Below are 20,765 nucleotides of genomic sequence, written 5' to 3' on the forward strand. Positions count from 1 at the left end.
ATCATACCAAGCCAGTTTCATTAAGGCTAACAAGGGAGATGAGCTAAACTGACATTGGCTTTCTTCCATTTTTGTGTATAATTGAATACGAAAGGCAAAGTGTCTTTCTAATTCACAAAATCATCCACAAAAGTTAGAAAAGTTTGTTATATGAGGTTCTTTTCAGTAGGTGTAGAGGATGAATATGCTATTTTGCTAATTCATTCATAATTTTTCATCATTATAACAATAGTCTGATGAATATCTTTGTAGATCCATGTTATTTCTAGAGGATAAATTCCTAGAGGTGAAGTCTATGTAAAAGATGCATAATTTTAGGGCTCTTTATCCTTACCCTGCAAATGCTCTTCAGAAAGGTGTTCTTCCAGTCCCATGAGCAGGAAATGAGAATGAATGTCTCTCTGCAACTTTGCCTAGAGTAAATAATTTTCTTTTAAATCTTTAACATTGTGACTTAAAAAAACAAGATGGGAATATGTCAATATATTGTAAATTTCCTGTTTTTTTTGGTTGTGGTTCTCGTGAACTTAATTTTTTTTCATGTTTTTCTGTCATTTGTATTTCTTTAGTAATTTTCTGGCATCTTAACTAGTTTTCTGTAAATCTCTGCCTTTTTCCATTTCTGGTAAAGACTATATTGAAATTACAGCTTTTACATTATATGTTGAGCATACTTGTTCCTGTTTACTTAGGTTTTAATTTTTTCTTAGTATCCCCTTGAGATATTCTAACTATTATGTAGTCAGGTACAGACTTTTTATTATTCTTGATGTCATTACTTTTGGTTGAATAGATGTTAGTATTTATCTTTTACTTTAAAATTTTAGCCCATCAATGGGGTTCTTTTGTTTCAATTTTCTTTGGTGTCTGGTATCAGATTGGGGTTGGGTTCTTCCTATAAAATCTGACTAAATTTGAGTTGAATAGTGTGGCCTTTGAATTAAAGTGGTGTGATGTTATTTCTAATTTGAATAGTTTTTCTTCCTTAGGCAGATGTAGCTGTTTTAGTTGTCGATGCCAGCAGGGGAGAGTTTGAGGCTGGATTTGAGACTGGCGGGCAAACACGTGAGCATGGCCTCTTGGTCCGGTCTCTTGGAGTGACACAGCTAGCAGTTGCAGTCAATAAAATGGATCAGGTATATGAGGGCTTTGAGAAAATTTATTTTAAATACTAATTAAGATATTATTCTCCCCATGCAAATTAACTAGATGTGAGTAGTTTACATTTTATTAAGATGCCATCATTTGAAAAATAAATTTGCTATAAGGTAAATGTTTATAGTCTAACAAGAATTTATTTATTTATATTTGAAAAAGAAATCCACCTTTCATACACTCTGGTGGTTTTATACTTACAGGGACTGTAAAAGTGCCTTCCCTTTCCTCCTTGGTTTGCTCCCTTGCAGCCTCCTCCCCTGCTGCCATGATCGGCCACATCTGCCAGTAGAAATAATGTGATCCCTTTTCCTACTATGAACCCTGCTGCTATTTTGTTTTTTTTTTTTTTTTTGGGTACTGGGGATCGAACTTGGATCCTTGAACTTGCAAGGTGGGCAGGGAAACCACTGAGCTAAATCCCCGGCCCATATTCTGATTTTAAATAAATAAGATATTAGTAATTTTTAAACAATAATACTCTTATTTTTAAAATGAATTTCTGAAAGTTAAAATTATTTTAAATTATAAAATAATATGCATTTATTATAGTGAAAGTATAAAACCATTTCATAATGTATTGAAATAACAGTGATAATGTTGTTAATAATGCAGTGTTGTATTGCTATCATTGTGTTACACTGCAACACTGGGTTATAATGCATTATATTTCCTTTTTTATTTGTTTTTGTGGTGTTAGGAATTGAACTCAGAACCTTGTGCTTTGCAGGCAGGTGCAGCGCCACTGAGCTATATCTCTGGCCTTATATCTGCTCTTTTTTAAAAAAGATAATATTCTTGTGTATATTTTCAAGTTATTAAGAACTCTCATATTAAAAAAAAAAAGTTTTCATGGCTTCATTCTAGCCCATTTCAATTATATTAATTATCCAAAGTTTCCTATATCTGAAATTTTTCATTGTTCTGTGTATATGTGTGACTGTATTTAGAAATGATTTATGGAAAGTTCTGAACGTAAGGGCATATATCTGCATCTTTTAAGACTTGATTATTATGACCCAAATGCCTTTGAGAAACATTCCTAGGAATTTACGCTTGGCTTATATAGTGAATGTACTTTCTTAGACATCTATAAACATTGCTGTTATTAAAAAATTATTACTTGATTTGATATGCAAAACATGTTTCCTGAGACAGGGTCTCATTGTGTAGTTGAGATTGATCTGGAACTCACTATGTAGCTCAGGCTGACCTCGAACTCACAGTGATCCTCCTGCCTCAGCCTCCTGAGTGCTGGGATTACAGGTGTGTGCCACCACACCCAGCTACGTTTTTTTTAAAAAAATGTACTTTCCTATGAATATTATTACTTAAATATATCTTTTTTATGTAGGGAATTATTTATATAGTGTGTTCAGTTTTGATTTTGTTTATGGTATATTTTGAACTTACACTCAAATATATAAATATTTCCTTCAGACATTTGATATATGTTTAGGTATTTTTTTAACCCTAGGATGAGATAATTATTCACCTATATTTTATATTATTAATTTTATAGTATCATTATTATATGCATTTTTAATTTTTTCCTAGGCTTTTATTATGAAAAATTTTACATGTAAAGAAAAGTTAAATTTTACAGTAAACAATATTATAGCTACTGCTTAAGATTCTATCTACTACTTGCTTGATCGGTTTTTTTCTACTTTATCCATTTATTAATCCATCTTATTTGGCATGTTTTTCATATAAGTTGTAGACATTTGAACATTTTTAAATACTGCATATCATTATTTAGAGTTAGTATTGCATATACTTTTTTTAGTCTGATTGGCTGTGATATGTGTCCATAGTTTCATTTTTTTCTACCAGTTGATCCAAGCACAATTTAATAAATTACTCATTTTTTTCTTTCCAAATTTAAAATCACTTATAGCATATGTAAAAAATTCTAAACATATTGAAGATTATTTCTGGGCTTTATGTTTTATTTAGATTATGTTAATGGTATTATCTTAAATTATGAGTTTTAATATTAATAGATTTTATACTTAATAGATTTTGTGAGTATATTTTGCTGTTTGATTATATTTTATTGCAGAAATTAAATTTTTATATATTATGTTCTGAAGTATTCTAAAAACAAATTGGATCTTTATCAGGTTAATTGGCAGCAAGAAAGGTTTCAAGAAATTACTGGAAAACTTGGGCACTTCCTTAAGCAAGCAGGTTTTAAGGTAGGATAATTTATTACTTTGTGTAAGTCACCTTATTTATATGAGAAAAAAACTCATACCTTAGTATTTTTATCTTGTTACATGTTTTTTTTCCTATTTATTCTTCCTACTATCATTTATTGGTTTTCTTCACCTTAGACAATTGCATATGTTGCATATGTGACTTGGATTTTATATAAGTAAGACTTTTCGGTCACCAATTATGTTAGTATAGGTTTAGGGAATATTGGTAGAGAAGAATTTCTGTAGCAAAAATTGGTAATATGCCTGTATCACTAGGTAAATATACTTGAATGTTTTAAAGTAAATTTACAAGTTTCTCCCAAAATCAAAAAAATTGAAAACTGTTGGATCCAATAACCTCAGGACTGTAGTTTTAAAATATCATCTATTACTTTTTAAAAATTACCTTGTTGCTTTTGCAGACTTGATGCAGTTATGTAATAGTGAATCTTTTACTTCTTTTAGAGACAAAGTACTGTCAAGTTTCATACATTCAGTCTTTTTAACAGGAAAGTGACGTAGCTTTTATTCCTACAAGTGGTCTCAGTGGTGAAAATCTAATCACAAGATCTCAGTTGAATGAACTCACAAAATGGTATGAAGGACTGTGTTTATTAGAACAAATTGGTAAGTATACTGTCATTCTAATTTCAATGCATTATGAACTTGATATTTATTATTTAGAGTTCTTTATGGATACTAGTAATCTGTTTGAAAAAGCTTACAGTTTGTACTGTGAAGAACTAGCTTTCTAGTTTTGAAACCATGTGTCATATTTAATACTCAGCTTTCTTCACTTTAATTAACAAAACTAATTCCTGCTCTACCTTACTTGTCTCATAGACTGTTGTTGAAATTAGTATTTGTAAATACATCTTATAAATGTAAAGTACTATGTGAATGATAATCGTTTGCTGTTGGTATTTGTAAGGTACAATTATTTTCTAGTAGAAGTGGGACTATAATTAGTTCATTAGAGAGAGTGAAAAAAAGGTTTTTGTGTGTTTTTTTGGTGCTGAGGATGGAATCCAGACCCTAATATATTCCAAGCATGTGCTCTATCCCTAAGTTATACCCATAGCCCCACATTTTGAATTAACCCTGCTTTTTACCACTTTCTCCTAGATTCCTTCAAGCCTCCTCAACGATCTGTTGACAAGCCTTTTAGATTATGTGTGTCAGATGTGTTCAAAGGTGAGTATTAACTGCAGAGCTTTTTCGTTATGCCAGGCCCCTTCTCATTCTATCCTGTCCTCCTCTGGTTGACACACTTAATGTTTTCAGATTCTCCCTTCCCATCCCAAGGTACAGATCCATGTCAAATTAGTTCTAAAATGCGGATTTCTAGTTATTAATCTTTTCTTCCTAGAAAAACTTTCAGTTGACTCACCATCCCCGTCTCAAACTCTTCTATCAAGTAAGAGAAAATCTTATCTTTTTATTTTATTTTATTTTTTGGTACTGTGGATCGAATTCAGGACGTTGCACTTGCGAGGCACGTGGTTGCGGCACCACTGAGCTAAATCCCTGGCCCATCTTTTATCTTTTTAATCTTGTGGCTTTTTTTTTTCTTCTCCTATTAGACCACTTTAGTTTCCAGTATGCTCCAACCAAGCTGGATTGTTCTGTTTCTTAATAATCTAGAATCTTTGTTGCCACTATTTTTATCCTTGTTTCCATGCTTGCTATTCTCTCTCTGGGTTCTCTCTGCCCGTTTCCTAACCATGGGAAGCAGTCTGGGTCCATCTGGGAAATAGATATCACACATGGGTATAATGAAACTCTGATAACATGTACTAAATCCTATCTAGAAAACTATAAAATGGAAATAGTATAAAAGATCTCAATGAAAGGATATTACATTTATGTAGTGGAATAATCACTAGTATAAAAATGTCAGTTATCCCCCAATCTCCACTGTCCAAGAGCAGGCAGTGAAGAGTAGGTTGGGAACTGAGCAGCAGTAATGGGTAAAGAGCATGCGCAGCCTCACTTATACCCCAAGGCATTTGTCTGTGTTCTCAGACCCTTCATCGCTGTGTTTATCTTGCAGTTTTAGAATTGTGACCATGCTATTTATTTCTTTTGGACCGTGAACTACCTGAAGGACTTTCTTTTGTATCTGTGGGGCCTAGCGTAGTACCCGGCACATAATTATTTATTAAAAATACAAGAGGTAGTTACTTTTAGTAATTGTTTGCTGACTCTAATAAATTTTTACCTTGTTCTCACTTTCGAGTGCTCTTTGGCTTCTACCTGCACTGTTCCACTGCTCTGCTCAGTGTGTTTCTGTTGAGGTCACCAAGTGACCTCTTGGTTTCCAAAGTCAGTATACATTTATTTGCCAGTTCTGTCTTCTTATCTTACTGAATCTGACATTAATTCTGAGGCTGGCAAGCATACATCTTGAAACTTTTCTACCTTGGCTTCAGTGACCTGCTTTCTCCTGCTAACCTATCTATTTTCTTCATCTCTATACTTTCTGAGGGCTCCCCATTCTCTTAACTCTACATAGTGTTCAGTTGCCTCCGTTGTTTTCTTACTGTACATACTCCTTATGATCTGACTTCCTTGAGTTCCTCTACTGCGTGGGTCTTGATGCTTCCCACATCTGTATCTCCTGCCAGGCCTGCTCATTTGCCCTCCATACGTATGTGCTCCACTGCAGCTAGGTAACTCCCCCATGAGTGCTCCCAAGGGTACCGTGCCACGCAGTACGGTGTGCTTTGTTCCCCCTGGAATGCAGCTCTGTCACCTGTATCTCCTAGACCCTTCAGCTTTGCCAAAATTAAGATGGATCTTGTTCTTAATTTCCTGTCTCTCACTTATGCGTGGTCTTTTCAGATTCCTTCCTTTTTGTCATTATCTTTTACTTACCTATTACTAAATTGTCATTCTTCATTCCTATTCTTTACTGTTCCTTCCTGTATTCAGTGTGTGTATTTCCATCAGCCTTCACTCTAATACAGAAATATCTTCATGTTCTGTGTTAACAATTCTTCATTAGCTTCCTGTTTGAGCTGTGGGAAAAATTTAAAATTAGTGTAATTTGTGGGGCCCTTTATTTTCCCTTGCCTGCCTTTGTTGCTTCATGTTTTACTTGTTGCAACTCCCCTTTTCTTGCCCTTGGTGATGCAGGGGATAGAATCCAGGATCTTGTAGATCTTGTGCTAGGCAAGCATTCTACTGTTGCATTCTACTCTAAGCATGCTGTCTTGGATTTTTTTTTTCTCATTGAGTTTATTGGTACCTTTAAAGTATACAGTACAGTTACATTCATCATTGGGGTCTTGTGTGCCTTTACATGACAGATCTTGGTTCTCATTTTTTCCCCTTATCCTTGCCCTCTCTTCACCCGCTCCTCCCTTCCCTATTTACAAATACTTTATTTCCATTTTCTCATGTTTTTTTCTTTTCTCTTACTACCTTTCCCACTTCCCCTACACCTTTAGCCCTTTTCTTCCTATTTCATGTTATGAATTTTTGACGCACATTTTTCTATTTATTTTAAACAGTATTTGTTTTAGTTCAATGTTTTTGTTTTTCACTTTACTAGGATAAAATTTCTTACAGGTAGGGATTTATATTTTCAGCTTTTTTCCTCAGTTTAGTGGAGTGCTTATTAGTTACTCATTAAATATTTGAGAAAGTAATGAACCTCCCCTTTTTGTAATATAAATATATTTGTGAGAAAAATGTAGAAGGAGTGCTATATGCCATATTTAGTAGAGATATTAAAAAATCTGTAATGACTGTTGCTTAATGTCCATTAAACTACTAGTTTTCTCTAACTAAATATACAGGATAGTCATCAGATAACATGGATGTATGAATCATAGGATTTTGATATTTTTTTGCAGATCAAGGATCTGGATTTTGTGTGACGGGTAAAATTGAAGCTGGTTATATTCAGACTGGTGACCGACTACTAGCAATACCTCCTAATGAGACTTGTACTGCAAAAGGTACTCATCTGCAGCATGCATTTGCTAGGCAAGCCTTGAGGCAGCAGATTTTTTTAAAAACGTAGTTTAGTTATAACTCCAAAGTTAATAACCTCTTACCGAAATTGTAACTGACTGTCAAAATGATACTAACTGTTGAAGATTAAAATGTGAAAACTTAAACAATTTTTTCTGCTGTGACTATATATAAATATATGAATATTCTAACTGTGGTACCATTCTGTTTTTGACACTGATTCAAGAAGCCTGCTTAGTATTGAACCAGATGTGTAGACACCTGACAAAGATGTAATTAAAATTTATGTATCTGTAGAAGACATTAAATCTAAACCCAAACTGACACTAGCCAGTGGCAAATCAGGTAGTCTGTTGTTTTGAAATGTGTATTTCAGGCTAAATTAACAATTGTGATTATGTTTTACCATATAAACATTTTACATATAAAAAGACATATGAAAGATACAAATGCAGGAAAACCTGATGTTAAAAGAGAAATAGAGTTAAACTGCCACAGCTACTGCTTTTGCATAAAGATCTGATGTGGCTTTTCATGATTGTTGATAATTATTTCTGTCTTTAATCATTTATCATGTTCATGTTATTCTTTTCTTAATTTGATTTAAAAGTATATAGTTCTGTACTTAATCTGACTTCCAGTAAGCCTCTGGTTTCAGCATCAATCTGAAGATCTATTTTATACCATAAAGTAATATAATTTGTAATAATTTTAAGTGGAATTCTAACCTATTGAGATTGTTAAAAGTTTAGTACTTCTCGTCATGACTTTTAATTTATAGTTTACATACAGACTTACAACTGACTAGTTTATAAATTTGAATCTATATTAAATTTGGTCACTTTAAAAGCAGATATTTTGGTTGTTATAAGAAATTAATGAGTATCTGTTTAGCAATAGGTTATATTTTTAAAGACACACAGGTAATAAAAACACATGTTCTCTGACTTTTTTCTTTCTGCTGGTGAGGGGTTGTGAAATTTCTGTTTAGATAAAAGTAATACACTTTCAAAAAAAAAATAATACACTTTCTAAAGTGTCATTTTCTATAGATCTACTATTTGCCAGTATGATGCTCTGCTTTGTTTTAGTCTTTTGTTTGTAAAAATGGTCAAGAACTATAATGCTTTCAAAGTATCTATTTCTCTGTATGTCATTAAGTTTTTCTGAGAATAAGAACTTAAAAAAAAAAGTGGTGACTTAAGACTATGGTCCTAAAATGATCACAGCATTTAGATCAAATTCTCTTGTGACCTCTAAAATCCTTATTTGATCTTCTCTGAAGGTCCCATATTCTTTACTTTTCTTCCGTCTCCTTCCCACAGCGAAACTCCAAGCATAACTTTAATCAGTGGTTCTTAGAAGAGAAGCAGCAAGGAGAAGCACCTCCTCCCAAGAGCTTCTCTACTAATGACTGTGGGAGGTTCTCAGGCCTTAATTCTGACCCCATCACTCTAGTCTGCTTGTTTTTTTTCATGCCTTTCTTTTTGAATATTTGAAGTGCTACTGTGACTAACTGGTAGTATCTCAAGAAGGAGACTTGCCTGAATATGCTGCTGATAAGTAGAAATTCCAAATTGCTTTTCACTTTACTAACATATGAAGCAGGAGTGTTGAGAAAGAGCCTATTTTTGTAATGTCTAGCCAATTAGAAAAGTCCTTAGGAAGACAAATAATGGGATAGTATAACATGGTTGAGGAAGAGAAGAACCAGACAATATAGTTAACTCTGGAAATTTTTCATATTATTAATTGAATTTGTAATATGAAAACTCTTCAAAATTTTAAGCCATGGGCAATCTCTATTGTATATAAATAGCTGACTCTGATTTTCAGTCCTGTGTCTCACAGCAAATATCAGACATTATTATAAATTTTTGCCTTTAAAAATTAGTTGTATTTGACAAACTTTCCTTAATACATAGTTGCTAACATTTTTGGAGTCAAGAATCCCTTAGACACTTGGTTAAAGTTAGGCCCCCTTTTTTCAGATTAATGCCCATTGGTGCATACATGAAATTTTGCGTAACAGTAGATTGTCACTGAATTCCCCACAAGCTGGAAATTTCCCTTAGGAATATACTACATGGGAAAAATACATATTTTCATAAAGACATGGGTGGACTGTAATTTATTAAAAACATCAGTAAAGAACTGTTCGGGTGTTTGGCCTACGTACTGTCTTCATCAAAAGACTCAGGTTCCAATGGGAAGGAACTTAACCAATAAATTTAACCCATAAGATCAGAAAATACGGAATGACTTAAAAATCTTTGAATGAGGTGACTATTGTTCTAGATAACTGCTCTCCAAACTACCTCCAGGACCGTTGTAGGTAATAGTGTATGCCTAGGTATATACCAAAACTTGGGTCTGTTTACCTACTGCAGTAATGAGTATTGAAGCTGGAGCTGTGCATATGCTTAAGCAAGTACTTTCCCACTGAGCCACACTTTTTCTTCATATAACTAGTTGTCACTGTGCATATCTCCTCAGGAGAGTGTCTTCTTGAGCTAGGAATAGTGGAGGATCCTGCTGCAAGAACCATTTGAAATAATAACTGGGCACTGTTGGATAACTTGGAAAACATGGGCTGTTGTTTGGGTGGTTGTCCAATTGAAAGCAAAGCTAAAGAGAATAAAATACCATGGCACAACCTTCCCAACACTGTCTTTTATACCATCAGGAACAATTTGAACTGTTTTACTATACCTGCATCTTTGGTATGCAAACGTGTTTGAATGATGCTTGTTTCATGATTGTACCTTCATTGTGTAAATGACTTTTAAAAAATGAAGTGAGCCTTTTATGGGCAAGTACAAGTCACTTTAGTTTAGGGGGTGTTCTGGAAGAGTCAAATCTAGAGGAAGTGTGTTTTCCTCATTGCTCACAGTTAAACTTCTCACTCTCAATCCATTCATATTGAAAATGATGAGTAGTGGCCGATGAAGCACAAACCAGTCAAACTCTCTTGGTTGTTATGGTTCGGTGTCGAGGTGTTTCACTGTATTCTTTGGTTCTTACTCATTTCCAGGAATCACTCTGCACGATGAACCTGTTGATTGGGCAGCAGCAGGCGATCATGTTAGTCTTACTTTGGTTGGGATGGATATCATCAAAATCAAGTGAGTAAAAAAATGAATTTACCAACCATCATTTTGGGTAAAGGATATCAAAACACATAAATTTTGCAATCTATTAGCTCAATTTTGAATCTTATTTAGCCAAAAATGGACACTAATGGCAGTATTAGCAAATGTTACTTAAAATTGAAGTGAATACCTGTTAGCGCAAACTTCTGATGTTCCTTGAATGAAAGGAGCAATGTAAAGCCGTGCGTTAACCTAGAGGAGAGGGAAAGATCCTAATTTACTTGTTTTAGTTTCTTTATAAATGGTATTAGAGGTGTTCTTACTGGATAGAAATATGTTTGTCTGTCAATTGCCTTCCCTCATGTGTTGTTGTTGTTACAGTGTTGGGTGTGTATTTTGTGGCCCCAAAGAACCTATTAAAGCTTGCACTCGTTTCAGAGCCCGGATTCTCATCTTTAATATTGAAATTCCTATCACCAAAGGATTTCCTGTAAGTTTTAAAATATTTTGTTATTCTTATTTTTATAGATCCAAAGTACTTTATCCTTAAAAAGAAAAACTTTATTAGACATTATCTTTATTTTTAAAATCAACATCTTATTGTTCTCATTTAGAAAAATGAAGTTAGAATTTAGAAATGATTTTATGTTTTTATTTTGACCACCTGAGCCTGAGGAATTTTTTCAAAGAGCCATGAAGATATTTTGTAATTAACAAGATACAAACTGATAAGTTTTTATTATGTAGTTGAGTTTTAGAGTGGGCCTTTCTGGATTTTTGTTTTGTTTAATATGCTTATTTGTAGTGTTTCTGCTAATAGGCAAGCATACTGCCATTCAGCTACATCCCCAGCCTTTTTTTCTGGTAATAAAAGTAATAAATTGGTTTAGTAAATTTTGTAAATCACTGTAATATATAATTGCATAATGTATGGAGATCTCTTTACATTTCAATGTATTTTTATGTGTGTGCATTATCCACCCAGTATGTGGACATACTGATACTTATGGGTACATCCTGGCATCTGTTGACATATTGTAAATTTCATTTGTGCTGAAGCAACATATTCAGACCCTTCATGCTGCGAAGTTGGTTTGACCTGTATCATTTGAATATACACATTGTTATGGGAGGAAGGGGATTTTAATAACAATGTTACTTATCCAGGAAAGATTATTTCTGAATAGTCTGAATTTTTTGTTTGTGTCTAATTTTTTTCACAGATAAAGGGCCATACTCTAGAGTTTATAGTACCTTTCCTTTGTCAGTTAACAGACAAGCATTTTCTCTTTAGCCTTTCTTTTTTTAAAATCATGTTACGTAGTACAGATTCTGGGTGACCATTTTCACCATTTGATGAGAGATCTTTCAGAGAATATTAAGACAGTAATTGACCTTTCAACTTTTTGAAGTTTTAGTGATAATGTTTAAGAGATTGAGAACAAATTTAATTTACTCATATAAATTCATCTTATAATTGTGCATCAACTTTGACATAATCATTTACTTTGTTTATAATTATTTTTATGTAAACTTGATCATATGAAAATTGTATTCCTAAGATATTATGAAGTACTTTAATAATTACATCACATTTATGCTGAACACTGAAAACAGGAATAAAAGTATCTCGTCAAAACGTTTGTTACAGTTGAAAATATCCAACTTTTAGCTATTCAGAATTCACATGTTGATCAGCAAGTAACTATCACTTACTGCTTTTGAAGGGATGAAACTCATGTATAGAAAACTGTCCTGTGGGGAGAAGATGGAGGAGGTGGATTTTGTATGTTTTTACTCATTCAATAATAATGTTTGCCAATGGAGAGGTAGAAAGGTCAAGAGGTCAATAATAACTTTGAATAGTAATATTGCCTTCCTGTCTACAGTAGCCTCAAAAATATGCATGAATTTAGAACATTTGGCATTGCATTATAAGATTCTGCCCGTGAATATTACTTAACAAATGCTAGGATAAAATTTCCTTCATAAAAAACGGTTATTTTTGTCAATTAACTCACTCACTATGGGAATGAAACTCCAAAAATAATTTTTTAAGCAGGAATGTCTTTTTGAGCAGTTAAAATGTCACTATTTAGGGACTAATTCCTCAATACTACATAAATATATTTAAATTTTTCTTAGTTACACACTGTATATACAGTAATTTTTTTTTTTTTTTTTGTACTGGAAATTGAACTCGGTCCTTGTGCTTGCAAGGCAGGTGGTGGAACCACTGAGCTAAATCCCCAGCCCATATATACAGTATTTTAAAGTAAGAAATCATAGAAGAATGGATTAGCTCATAAGTGAATTCATATTTGATTTTGTTTTATAATGGCAAATTATACATAATAAATTTTACCATTTTTATAATTTAGGGGCATTAAGTAAATTTCTCAGTGTCTGTCATATTAGTGGAACGATGCAATATTTATGCTTTTGTGTTTAGGTTGTTTCACTTGTCAAATATTTCCAAGGCTCACCTATATTGTACCATATATCAGATTCCATCCCTCTTTAAGGTTGAATAACTTTCCATTAGGTATATATCACATTTGCCTTACACAGTCCTTGTTGATCAACATTTAGTTGTTTGTCTTTTTGCTATTATGAATGATGATGCTCTGAGTCCCTACTTTCAGTTCTTTTGACATTTACCTAGGAGAGAAATTGCCAGATTATATGGTAATTCTGTGTTTAACTTCCTGAGGAACCCTAAATTGCTTTTCATGGGGACTGTACCATTTATATTCCTACCATCAGTGTACCCAGAATTCTTTTTCCTCCACTGACAAGTTTCTTGTCAGTTCCATTTTTCTGAGGTTAGGTTGTAATTTTGCTTTTTAATTGCTAAACAAATGGGCATAAAATGGTATCTCATAGTGATTTTTATTTGTATTTCTGTAATGATTAGTGATATTGACAATCTTTTCATATACTGTATTTTTGAGGCAATGCCTGTTGAAGTCATATGCCCATTTTTTAATTAGATTATTTTGTTGTTGAGTTATAGGAATTCTTTATTTGTTCTGCATATTAGTCCTTATTCAGCTTTGAGTTTCTTTTATTCTGTGGCTTGCCTTTTCATTCTCTTTATGGCATTTTTGATGGACTAAGATTTGTAATTTTGAAGAAATCCAGTTTATTTATTTTTTTTTTTTCCTGTTGCCTGTGCTTTTGATGTCATCATGCCCAGGAAACAGTTGTCAAATCCAACATCAGGAAACTTTTGTGCTGTTTTCCTTAAAGAGTTTCATAGTTTTGCTTCATATATGTGGATCATTGATGCATTTTGAGTTAATTTTTATATATGATTGTAGGTAAAACTTCATCTTCATTCTTTTGCATAAGGGTATTGTTTTCCCAGCCAACACCATTTGTTGAAAAGACTGTTTTTTCCCTAGTGAAGGATCTTGGAACCCTTGTTGAAAATCATGTGACCATAAATTTGTTGATATTTTAAGAATATAGGTTACCTAGAAGTTTAAGGAAAACAGCTTGTTTTACAACTAATGTTATGTGCCCATTACAACTTATAAAATACTAGATATTTGATTCTCATGACTCCACATGAAGCAAAATTCCAATCCTGAAACCCTTCAGGCTAGTGTATTTCAGAACTCAGAAATGAAGATTTTTAGTAACATAAAAACTCTACATGTATTAGATAAAACTCCTAACAGAGCGGGAGGCAGCATCAACAAGTGTGATGAAATATGTTTCTGTTCCAAAAGGTATTACTGTTAATCCTATGTGAGATACACAGGACTGTGAATTGCCTCACTTCAAGTCCAGTTTTGTTATCTTAATAGGTTTATAGCAGGCTTTGGGGAAAAAAGTTTAGGTTTTCACTTTTGGATTTGGGAATTGCAGGTGAGAGATTGTGGCCCCTGTTAATATTGCCTCTGTTAACAGATGAGGAGTGGAGACTCTGAGAGGTTGTGACTACACGAATGTTAAGTGGTTGAGCCAGGATCCATTTTACATCACTTTCACCATGAAATCAAGTAATTAAATTGTTGCTGAATATGATATTATCCCCCTCCCTTATGTTGAAACAATTCACAGTAGTTGAACATCTACAATGCCAGGTGCTGTGAGCCACCCTATTTTTCATCACAGCGCTATCAAAGCCTTCCTTGTTTTACAACAGAAAACTGAGTTACAGACTGGGAGTTGGGATTCAGTCCCAGGTTATTTTCCTGCTACTCCTTACATAAAAATAATAGTACAGCAGTAACAACAATTGCTGTAAATGAGTCAGTCTTTTAATCTTTGTGGTCACCTAGGTGTGATGTTATTCTCCACTTTTACGGAGGAAAAAGCTGACAGGAAGCTCATGCAGTTTACTGAAGTTTATACTGTACTGTAAGGTAGAAATTAGAGCTGCCTCTCACATATGTTTCCCCTTAGTAAGCTGAGTATTACCTAATTAGAGTAGTAGGACTTAGACAAGGCACTTGGACATGCTGACCAACTCCATGTAGTAGTGCTGAACTGAGTACACATGTAAATGTGAATAGGAAAGGCCACATCTGCTGTGGAAACAGTTTTCAGTGCTAACAAGTTTTTGTTTTAGGTGCTGTTACACTACCAAACTGTCAGTGAACCTGCCGTCATTAAGCGATTGATTAGTGTCTTAAACAAAAGCACAGGTGAAGTCACGAAGAAAAAACCCAAGTGAGTATTTGAATGCAGAAATCATAAACACTAATAATTTAAGCAGATTCTTTACAGGTTAACTCATTTGTATAGTATTCCAGAAATAATATTTTTAATGACTAGATTAATACAAATGTTAAGAACAAATGTCTAAGCTCCTGTTTAGGTATGAATGTTACATGCAATTACTGTTTTGTGTAGTGGTGAGGGCTGTGAATTATGTGTATTATATGCATTAGGCTCTAGATACTGATGATGTATAGGTGAGGGCATTCAAAAACTAATCCTACACTTTTAAAGATGAATTTAAAGATGTCTAGCCACTGCTTTCAAATTTCAGCTTTGTGCTTTCCTTAACTGTCACCTACTTAACAAACTCATTCCCTACGCTAAGAAGAAAGTCATTCTCACACTTGGAAGTGCCCTGTTTTTTTTTTTCCCCCTACTTTGAAAGTATTTTCTGCTCAAAAGTCCATGTGGAGCCTTAAGATGAGGTGATCTCCACCATTCTGGCTCTCTGATATCATTTAATATCCAGGACTAGTTGTGGACAGTATCTGTTTGGCAGAGATAAGGTTGGAAATTTTCAAAGAAAGTGTTCTCTGCAAAACTAAGTAATGTAAATAAAAACAAAATTCAAAATGATAGAGATGAATGTAACAAAATACACATATCCTATTCTAGTTCAGCTAAAGATTAACAATCACAGTTTGGCTTGGCTGCCTCAGCTTCGGGGTTTTCCTAAAGTTTAGCCCTGTGGGAAATCCCACCCAAAATCCCCTTTTTTGTCCTTGGGAGTTCCTCACCTTCTGCACCTGTGTTAAGAAGCCCACAGTGGTTAGTGGGTTAATGCGTTGGCTACAAGGGGAAGAGAACCTGCTCTCAACTCAGGCCTGCCTCACAACAAGGAGGAAGGACTGCTGACCTCTCTCTTGAAGGTGTCTCTCCTGAACACAAAGGGGACTTTAGCTCCTAGTGTGAATGTTTGTCATAATTTGTGAAAAATGCAATATTCTATAAGAATTCCCTCCACCCCGCAGTGCTAGAGATCAAACCCAGGTCCTTGCACTGTCTAAGCAAGAGCTGTACCACGAAGCTGCACCCCCAGCCCTACGACTACCATTCCTTGAGGACCACATTATTGTGGGCTGTACCACTGATGCTTTTATGTGACTTATATTCTCAGCAGTCATGGGAAGCAGCTAGTGGCACTCACAAGCGGCAGAAGCTAGCTTCTAACCCATTTAGTTGGTTACATAAGTTACATTTATTTTTGCAGAGCCAGGGTGCTTGACTGAGACAATTGATTTGGAATTTTTTCAATCTAAAATTGGTCCATGAGTTTTCTCCTGAGTTTTCTTTCAGTTTCTCATGAGTTTTCTTTCAGTGTCCTGAGCTTTCTCCCTTTTCTGTTTACAGAATCCTGGTTCAGTGGTGCTAAGCTTTAATGTATTCTTTTATTGATTTTCCCTGTCATCTCTTTATAGCTTTGTCTTCCTCTCTGATTTTACACTCCTAGCACCTAGCCTTTCCCCTTCATTCTATTTCAGTTACATCATAAACTCAATCATTTTATACAGAGTAGAATTTATGTTAGAAACTTATTAAGCATAAGTCATGAATATAGCTCGATTCACTCCTCCATATTGAATTGGATTTTGGGCTGAAATCATCCAAAGCCAATGTTTGGATTTTTTAAAATGAACTTTTTTTGGCTTAGCCTGTCTATTCCTGAACTAATCTTTTAGGAGAATTTATGATTGCTGTCTCTTTCTAGAGTACATCAAAATTAAATTAGAGGACATTTCAAAATAGCTCCCTTTGGTTTCTACCTCTTTCAATAGGTCTAGATGGGGTCTATCATGAGGATTTTGTGTACTTACTTATTTGAAACCATTTCTAATGTGGCCCAGGTCCTGTCCTTCTTGTTTCCCACAGATATCATGTTGTGGCAAAGCTCTTTATGCAATTTTTGTCCTGAATATAACAATTCAGGTCCTTGCTAAGGAACCATTATTCTTATGTGGGGAAAGGGCTAGGAACGTACTGATGTAGAGTAATCTTAACACCAGGAAATTGTCCTCTTTAAAGATAGCAGCTACGAGTATAGCTCAGTGGTAGAAACATGTGCTTAGCATGCATGAGCAAGGCCCTGGGTTTTATCTTCAGCTTCAAAGAATAAAACAATAAGATAATTTCTTTATATACAGTCAACAAATTATATTCTAAGAAAGATACAGGCATTTAGATTCCTCTTAAAATACAAATATTTCTTTATAGGAGTAAGTCTTACTATTACTTTCTTTATCAGATAATTAAACATCTTAATTTCTTCAGGAAATCAAAGGAACAAATTGATCAAGAATGACCTTGAACATTTGAGGTCATTTATAGTGGTCCTGCAGGGATAGAGTTGCATTTGGAAGATTAGTTAAAAAAAAATATATGAGGCTGGGGATTTAGCTCAGCAGTGCCACCACCTGCCTCATAAGCTCAAGGACCCGAGTTTAATCCCCAGTACCCACCTCCCCCACCAAAAAAAAATATATGTATTTATGAGAACTACCTAATGTTTCTTAAATCTAGAATTACCCCTCTCAGTTTTTAAACTAACCTAGAAAAACCCAAAAGGATATTTTCATTAAAAAAAATACACAAAAGTTTTTTTGTTTTGTTTTGAAAGACAGTTATGAAATACTCGTTTCCCAGGCTGTTGTTACTCTGTGACTCACCTTTAATGGACGTTCATTTGTACTTTTTTTTCTACTTTTCTTAATAGGTTGTTGACAAAAGGCCAGAATGCATTGGTAGAGCTACAGACACAAAGACCAGTGGCTCTTGAGCTCTACAAAGACTTTAAAGAGCTAGGAAGGTTTATGCTGCGTTACAGTGGTTCCACAATAGCTGCTGGTGTTGTCATGGAGGTACTTTATAGTGACTGATTATGTGTCCGTGGCTGTGGGGTTGTTTTGTTTTACCTTTGAAGGATGATTACTGAGATTTTATGGCTTCAGGAAAGCACAAGTAAGGTATTGGAAAAAGAAATTTAAACTTATATTAAAAAGTAAAAGAATGATGAGAAGAAAATGTTTGGTCATAAACCTTACACCGAGTCTTAACTGTGTTCTTCACTGATGATATTGCTCAGAGTTAAAGAAAGGCTGTTGTGTAATAAGTCATCAGAATGCAATCCAAATTGTGAGTATTTACATGATTGGTGAATAATGATTTTGTTTAATAGAGAACCCTCATTAAAGTTTGTTTTTTTCTTTAAGTAGCTCTTAGTGCATTGGAAATAATTCATTCAAAGGGTTCAAGTACTATAGTAGTAATATTTCTCAAACATTCCTATTACATAATGCAAAGCATAATTAAATTTTGGAGGAAAGAGTCAGAAATGAACCAAGAAATATCAGTAAATGGAATATTCATTCATATTATCATATGAATTTTATGAATATTTTAAGGAGACTTCATATGATTATTTTCTGCATAAAACTATTGAGTTCATTTAATTGGATATATACTTAGAATACAGAGCTTTAAATTGTATTAAAATTTACACATGAAGCATGAAAAAATCTCATTTTTAAGGTTTTAAAGTACAAAGAAATTATGCACATAATTTTTGCTTGTTTGTTTGTTTTTGTTTTTTTGAGACAGGGTCTCACTGTGTAGTTGAGACTGACCTGGAACTCACTGTGTAGCCCAGGCTGGTCTTGAACTCACAGTGATCCTCCTGCCTCAGCCTCCTGAGTGCTGGGATTACAAGTGTGTGCCACCACGCCCAGCTATGCACATAATTTATATAAAATATTTGTGGAGGGCAGTATAAGGTAGAGGTGAAAAGAACAAATTCCAGAGTTAAAATGCCCGTTTGTTTTCTTGCTTCACTGACATTTCTCCCTTAATTTCATTCATCTATAAAAACAGGGCGGTGGAATCTGTCTTTAGAGGTGTGAGATGGAATGATCCATGCAAAGCATTGGTACAGTAGTCGTCTTTGCATTCGATAATGATGCGCTTTACCATTGTCATCAGCATCGTATTTAGGCTCTCAAGAAAGTTTACTCTTGAGACAACAAATCACTGTCGTTTTCTCTTTTTTGTCATTATTCTTATAATGCAATTGATTAAATTGTAGCAAATATCTTTTTCCCTTACAGATAAAAAGAATAATTAAATTATAGCAACTGTCTTTTTTTTTGTTTACAGATAAAAGAATGATGGATCAGAATTTTGCCATGCTTCCAAATGAAATAACTCACCAGTGATTTTAAAAAATACAATTATGCAGTTCAAGAAATGATGTATAATTGATATTTTTTTAAATGAGAGAAAATTTAAAGCTATAAATAGCTGCAAGGAAGTATTAATAATAATTTCTGCAAAATTTCAAGCTTCGAACAGGCAAAGAAAGGCTAATATCGTACTTTCATTTAAAAAAATGAAAAAACTCCTTTTTCTTTGAAATGGTAGTACATGGTTTTGTTTACTTTGCTGAAATTTATGGAAAGTATCAGAAATCGTATTAGAAGATACTGACATTGTCATGAAATAGACTACTTCCAGCCAATCCAAAAATGTTTACAGTTTTTCTTTTCATTCAAGTGTACTGTACATTTTAAGGAAAATAACTAAATTGGGCTTTTGAGATAGTTCATAGTAGACCTGGGAACTTTAAAAAATTAACCCTAAGCAAGATTTGCTGAAGGTTATAATAAAGCTATTTTATATTGATCATGAAAATGCCCTTCCAACAAGTCAAGTTCTGAAAGCAAAATTTGGAATTAATAGAAGCTGTTCCATTGATAACTAAAATACTATTTAAGTTGTAAAGCCAGCTAATAAAATGCCTTGGTTTGAGCATAATGCAATATGTGTTTGGTTCTTTAGACTGCTATGAGATTCTCTTGTACTGTTACAAAATTTGACCTGGGGTTTTGTGAGATTTTTTTTCCCCTGAGAGTTTTCTGGCTCTTCCACATGAATTCTTGCTTTTTATCCTAACAACAAATCAAATTTATTCTTAGCCATTTCTCACCATACCTTGGTTTTCCCATTATCACTTTTAGGATTGTATTTATAGTGACTATATATATGTCTTGCATACTTTGTAGATTATGAGACACCTATGAGTAAAAGTTACATTTTTCTTTAAAGTTTCAACAGCAAGCCCCAGGGTTTACTTCTTTAACCAGTGTTTGTTGGCCTGCCTCCTGTTTCTAAGATGATTTACAGCAGATTTTGTCCTCATCTGAGCCTGGGACTCTGATCTGATGGACTATTTATATCAACTTTTTAAAATTAGAAAATAATGTGATTTTGTATATTGACAGCAGCATTTCTTTTTCTTTTTATGTTTTTGGTACTGGGAATTGAACTCAGGACCTTGCACTTGCAAGGCAGGCATAGTGCCATTAAGCTAAATCCCCGGCCCAGCATTTCTTTTTCTTAATTGAAGAGTAACAGCCATTTTGGCAAGTGCACAGATCACAAACATGCTGCTTGGTGGATGATCACCAAGTGAACACACTCTTACATTTCTTTACAAAAAAAGTACGGTATTGGGTAGTCACATTAGAGTAAACTTACCCAGCTGAGAAAGTATTTTATTTATATATTATATTAATTAGGACTTTAACAGATACCTATGACAGAAACCTAA

At 34.0% G+C, this 20,765-nt stretch overlaps 1 protein-coding gene across 2 annotated transcripts in view; it reads left to right on the top strand.

Moving 5' to 3' along the window:
* Positions 1-19,966, top strand: part of Hbs1l (HBS1 like translational GTPase) — a 78,133-nt gene extending 58,167 nt beyond the window's left edge. Inside the window, exons 9-18 of one of the 2 annotated variants that reach the window (XM_010626538.3) lie at positions 990-1,136; positions 3,282-3,356; positions 3,869-3,986; positions 4,485-4,553; positions 7,220-7,324; positions 10,375-10,465; positions 10,871-10,922; positions 15,015-15,115; positions 17,877-18,021; positions 19,313-19,966. In XM_010626538.3, coding sequence (XP_010624840.1) covers positions 990-1,136; positions 3,282-3,356; positions 3,869-3,986; positions 4,485-4,553; positions 7,220-7,324; positions 10,375-10,465; positions 10,871-10,922; positions 15,015-15,115; positions 17,877-18,021; positions 19,313-19,324 — 915 coding nt within the window. In that variant the 3' untranslated portion in view covers positions 19,325-19,966. Of the gene's footprint in view, positions 1-989; positions 1,137-3,281; positions 3,357-3,868; positions 3,987-4,484; positions 4,554-7,219; positions 7,325-10,374; positions 10,466-10,813; positions 10,923-15,014; positions 15,116-17,876; positions 18,022-19,312 lie in introns of both variants that reach the window. The other variant, XM_010626537.2, reaches the window with a different exon arrangement.
* The last annotated feature ends 799 nt before the right edge of the window (positions 19,967-20,765 follow it).

This window comes from Fukomys damarensis, unplaced genomic scaffold (genome assembly GCF_012274545.1).
Source record: "Fukomys damarensis isolate Sample0158 unplaced genomic scaffold, DMR_v1.0_HiC HiC_scaffold_14, whole genome shotgun sequence".
NCBI classification, from domain to species: domain Eukaryota; kingdom Metazoa; phylum Chordata; class Mammalia; order Rodentia; family Bathyergidae; genus Fukomys; species Fukomys damarensis.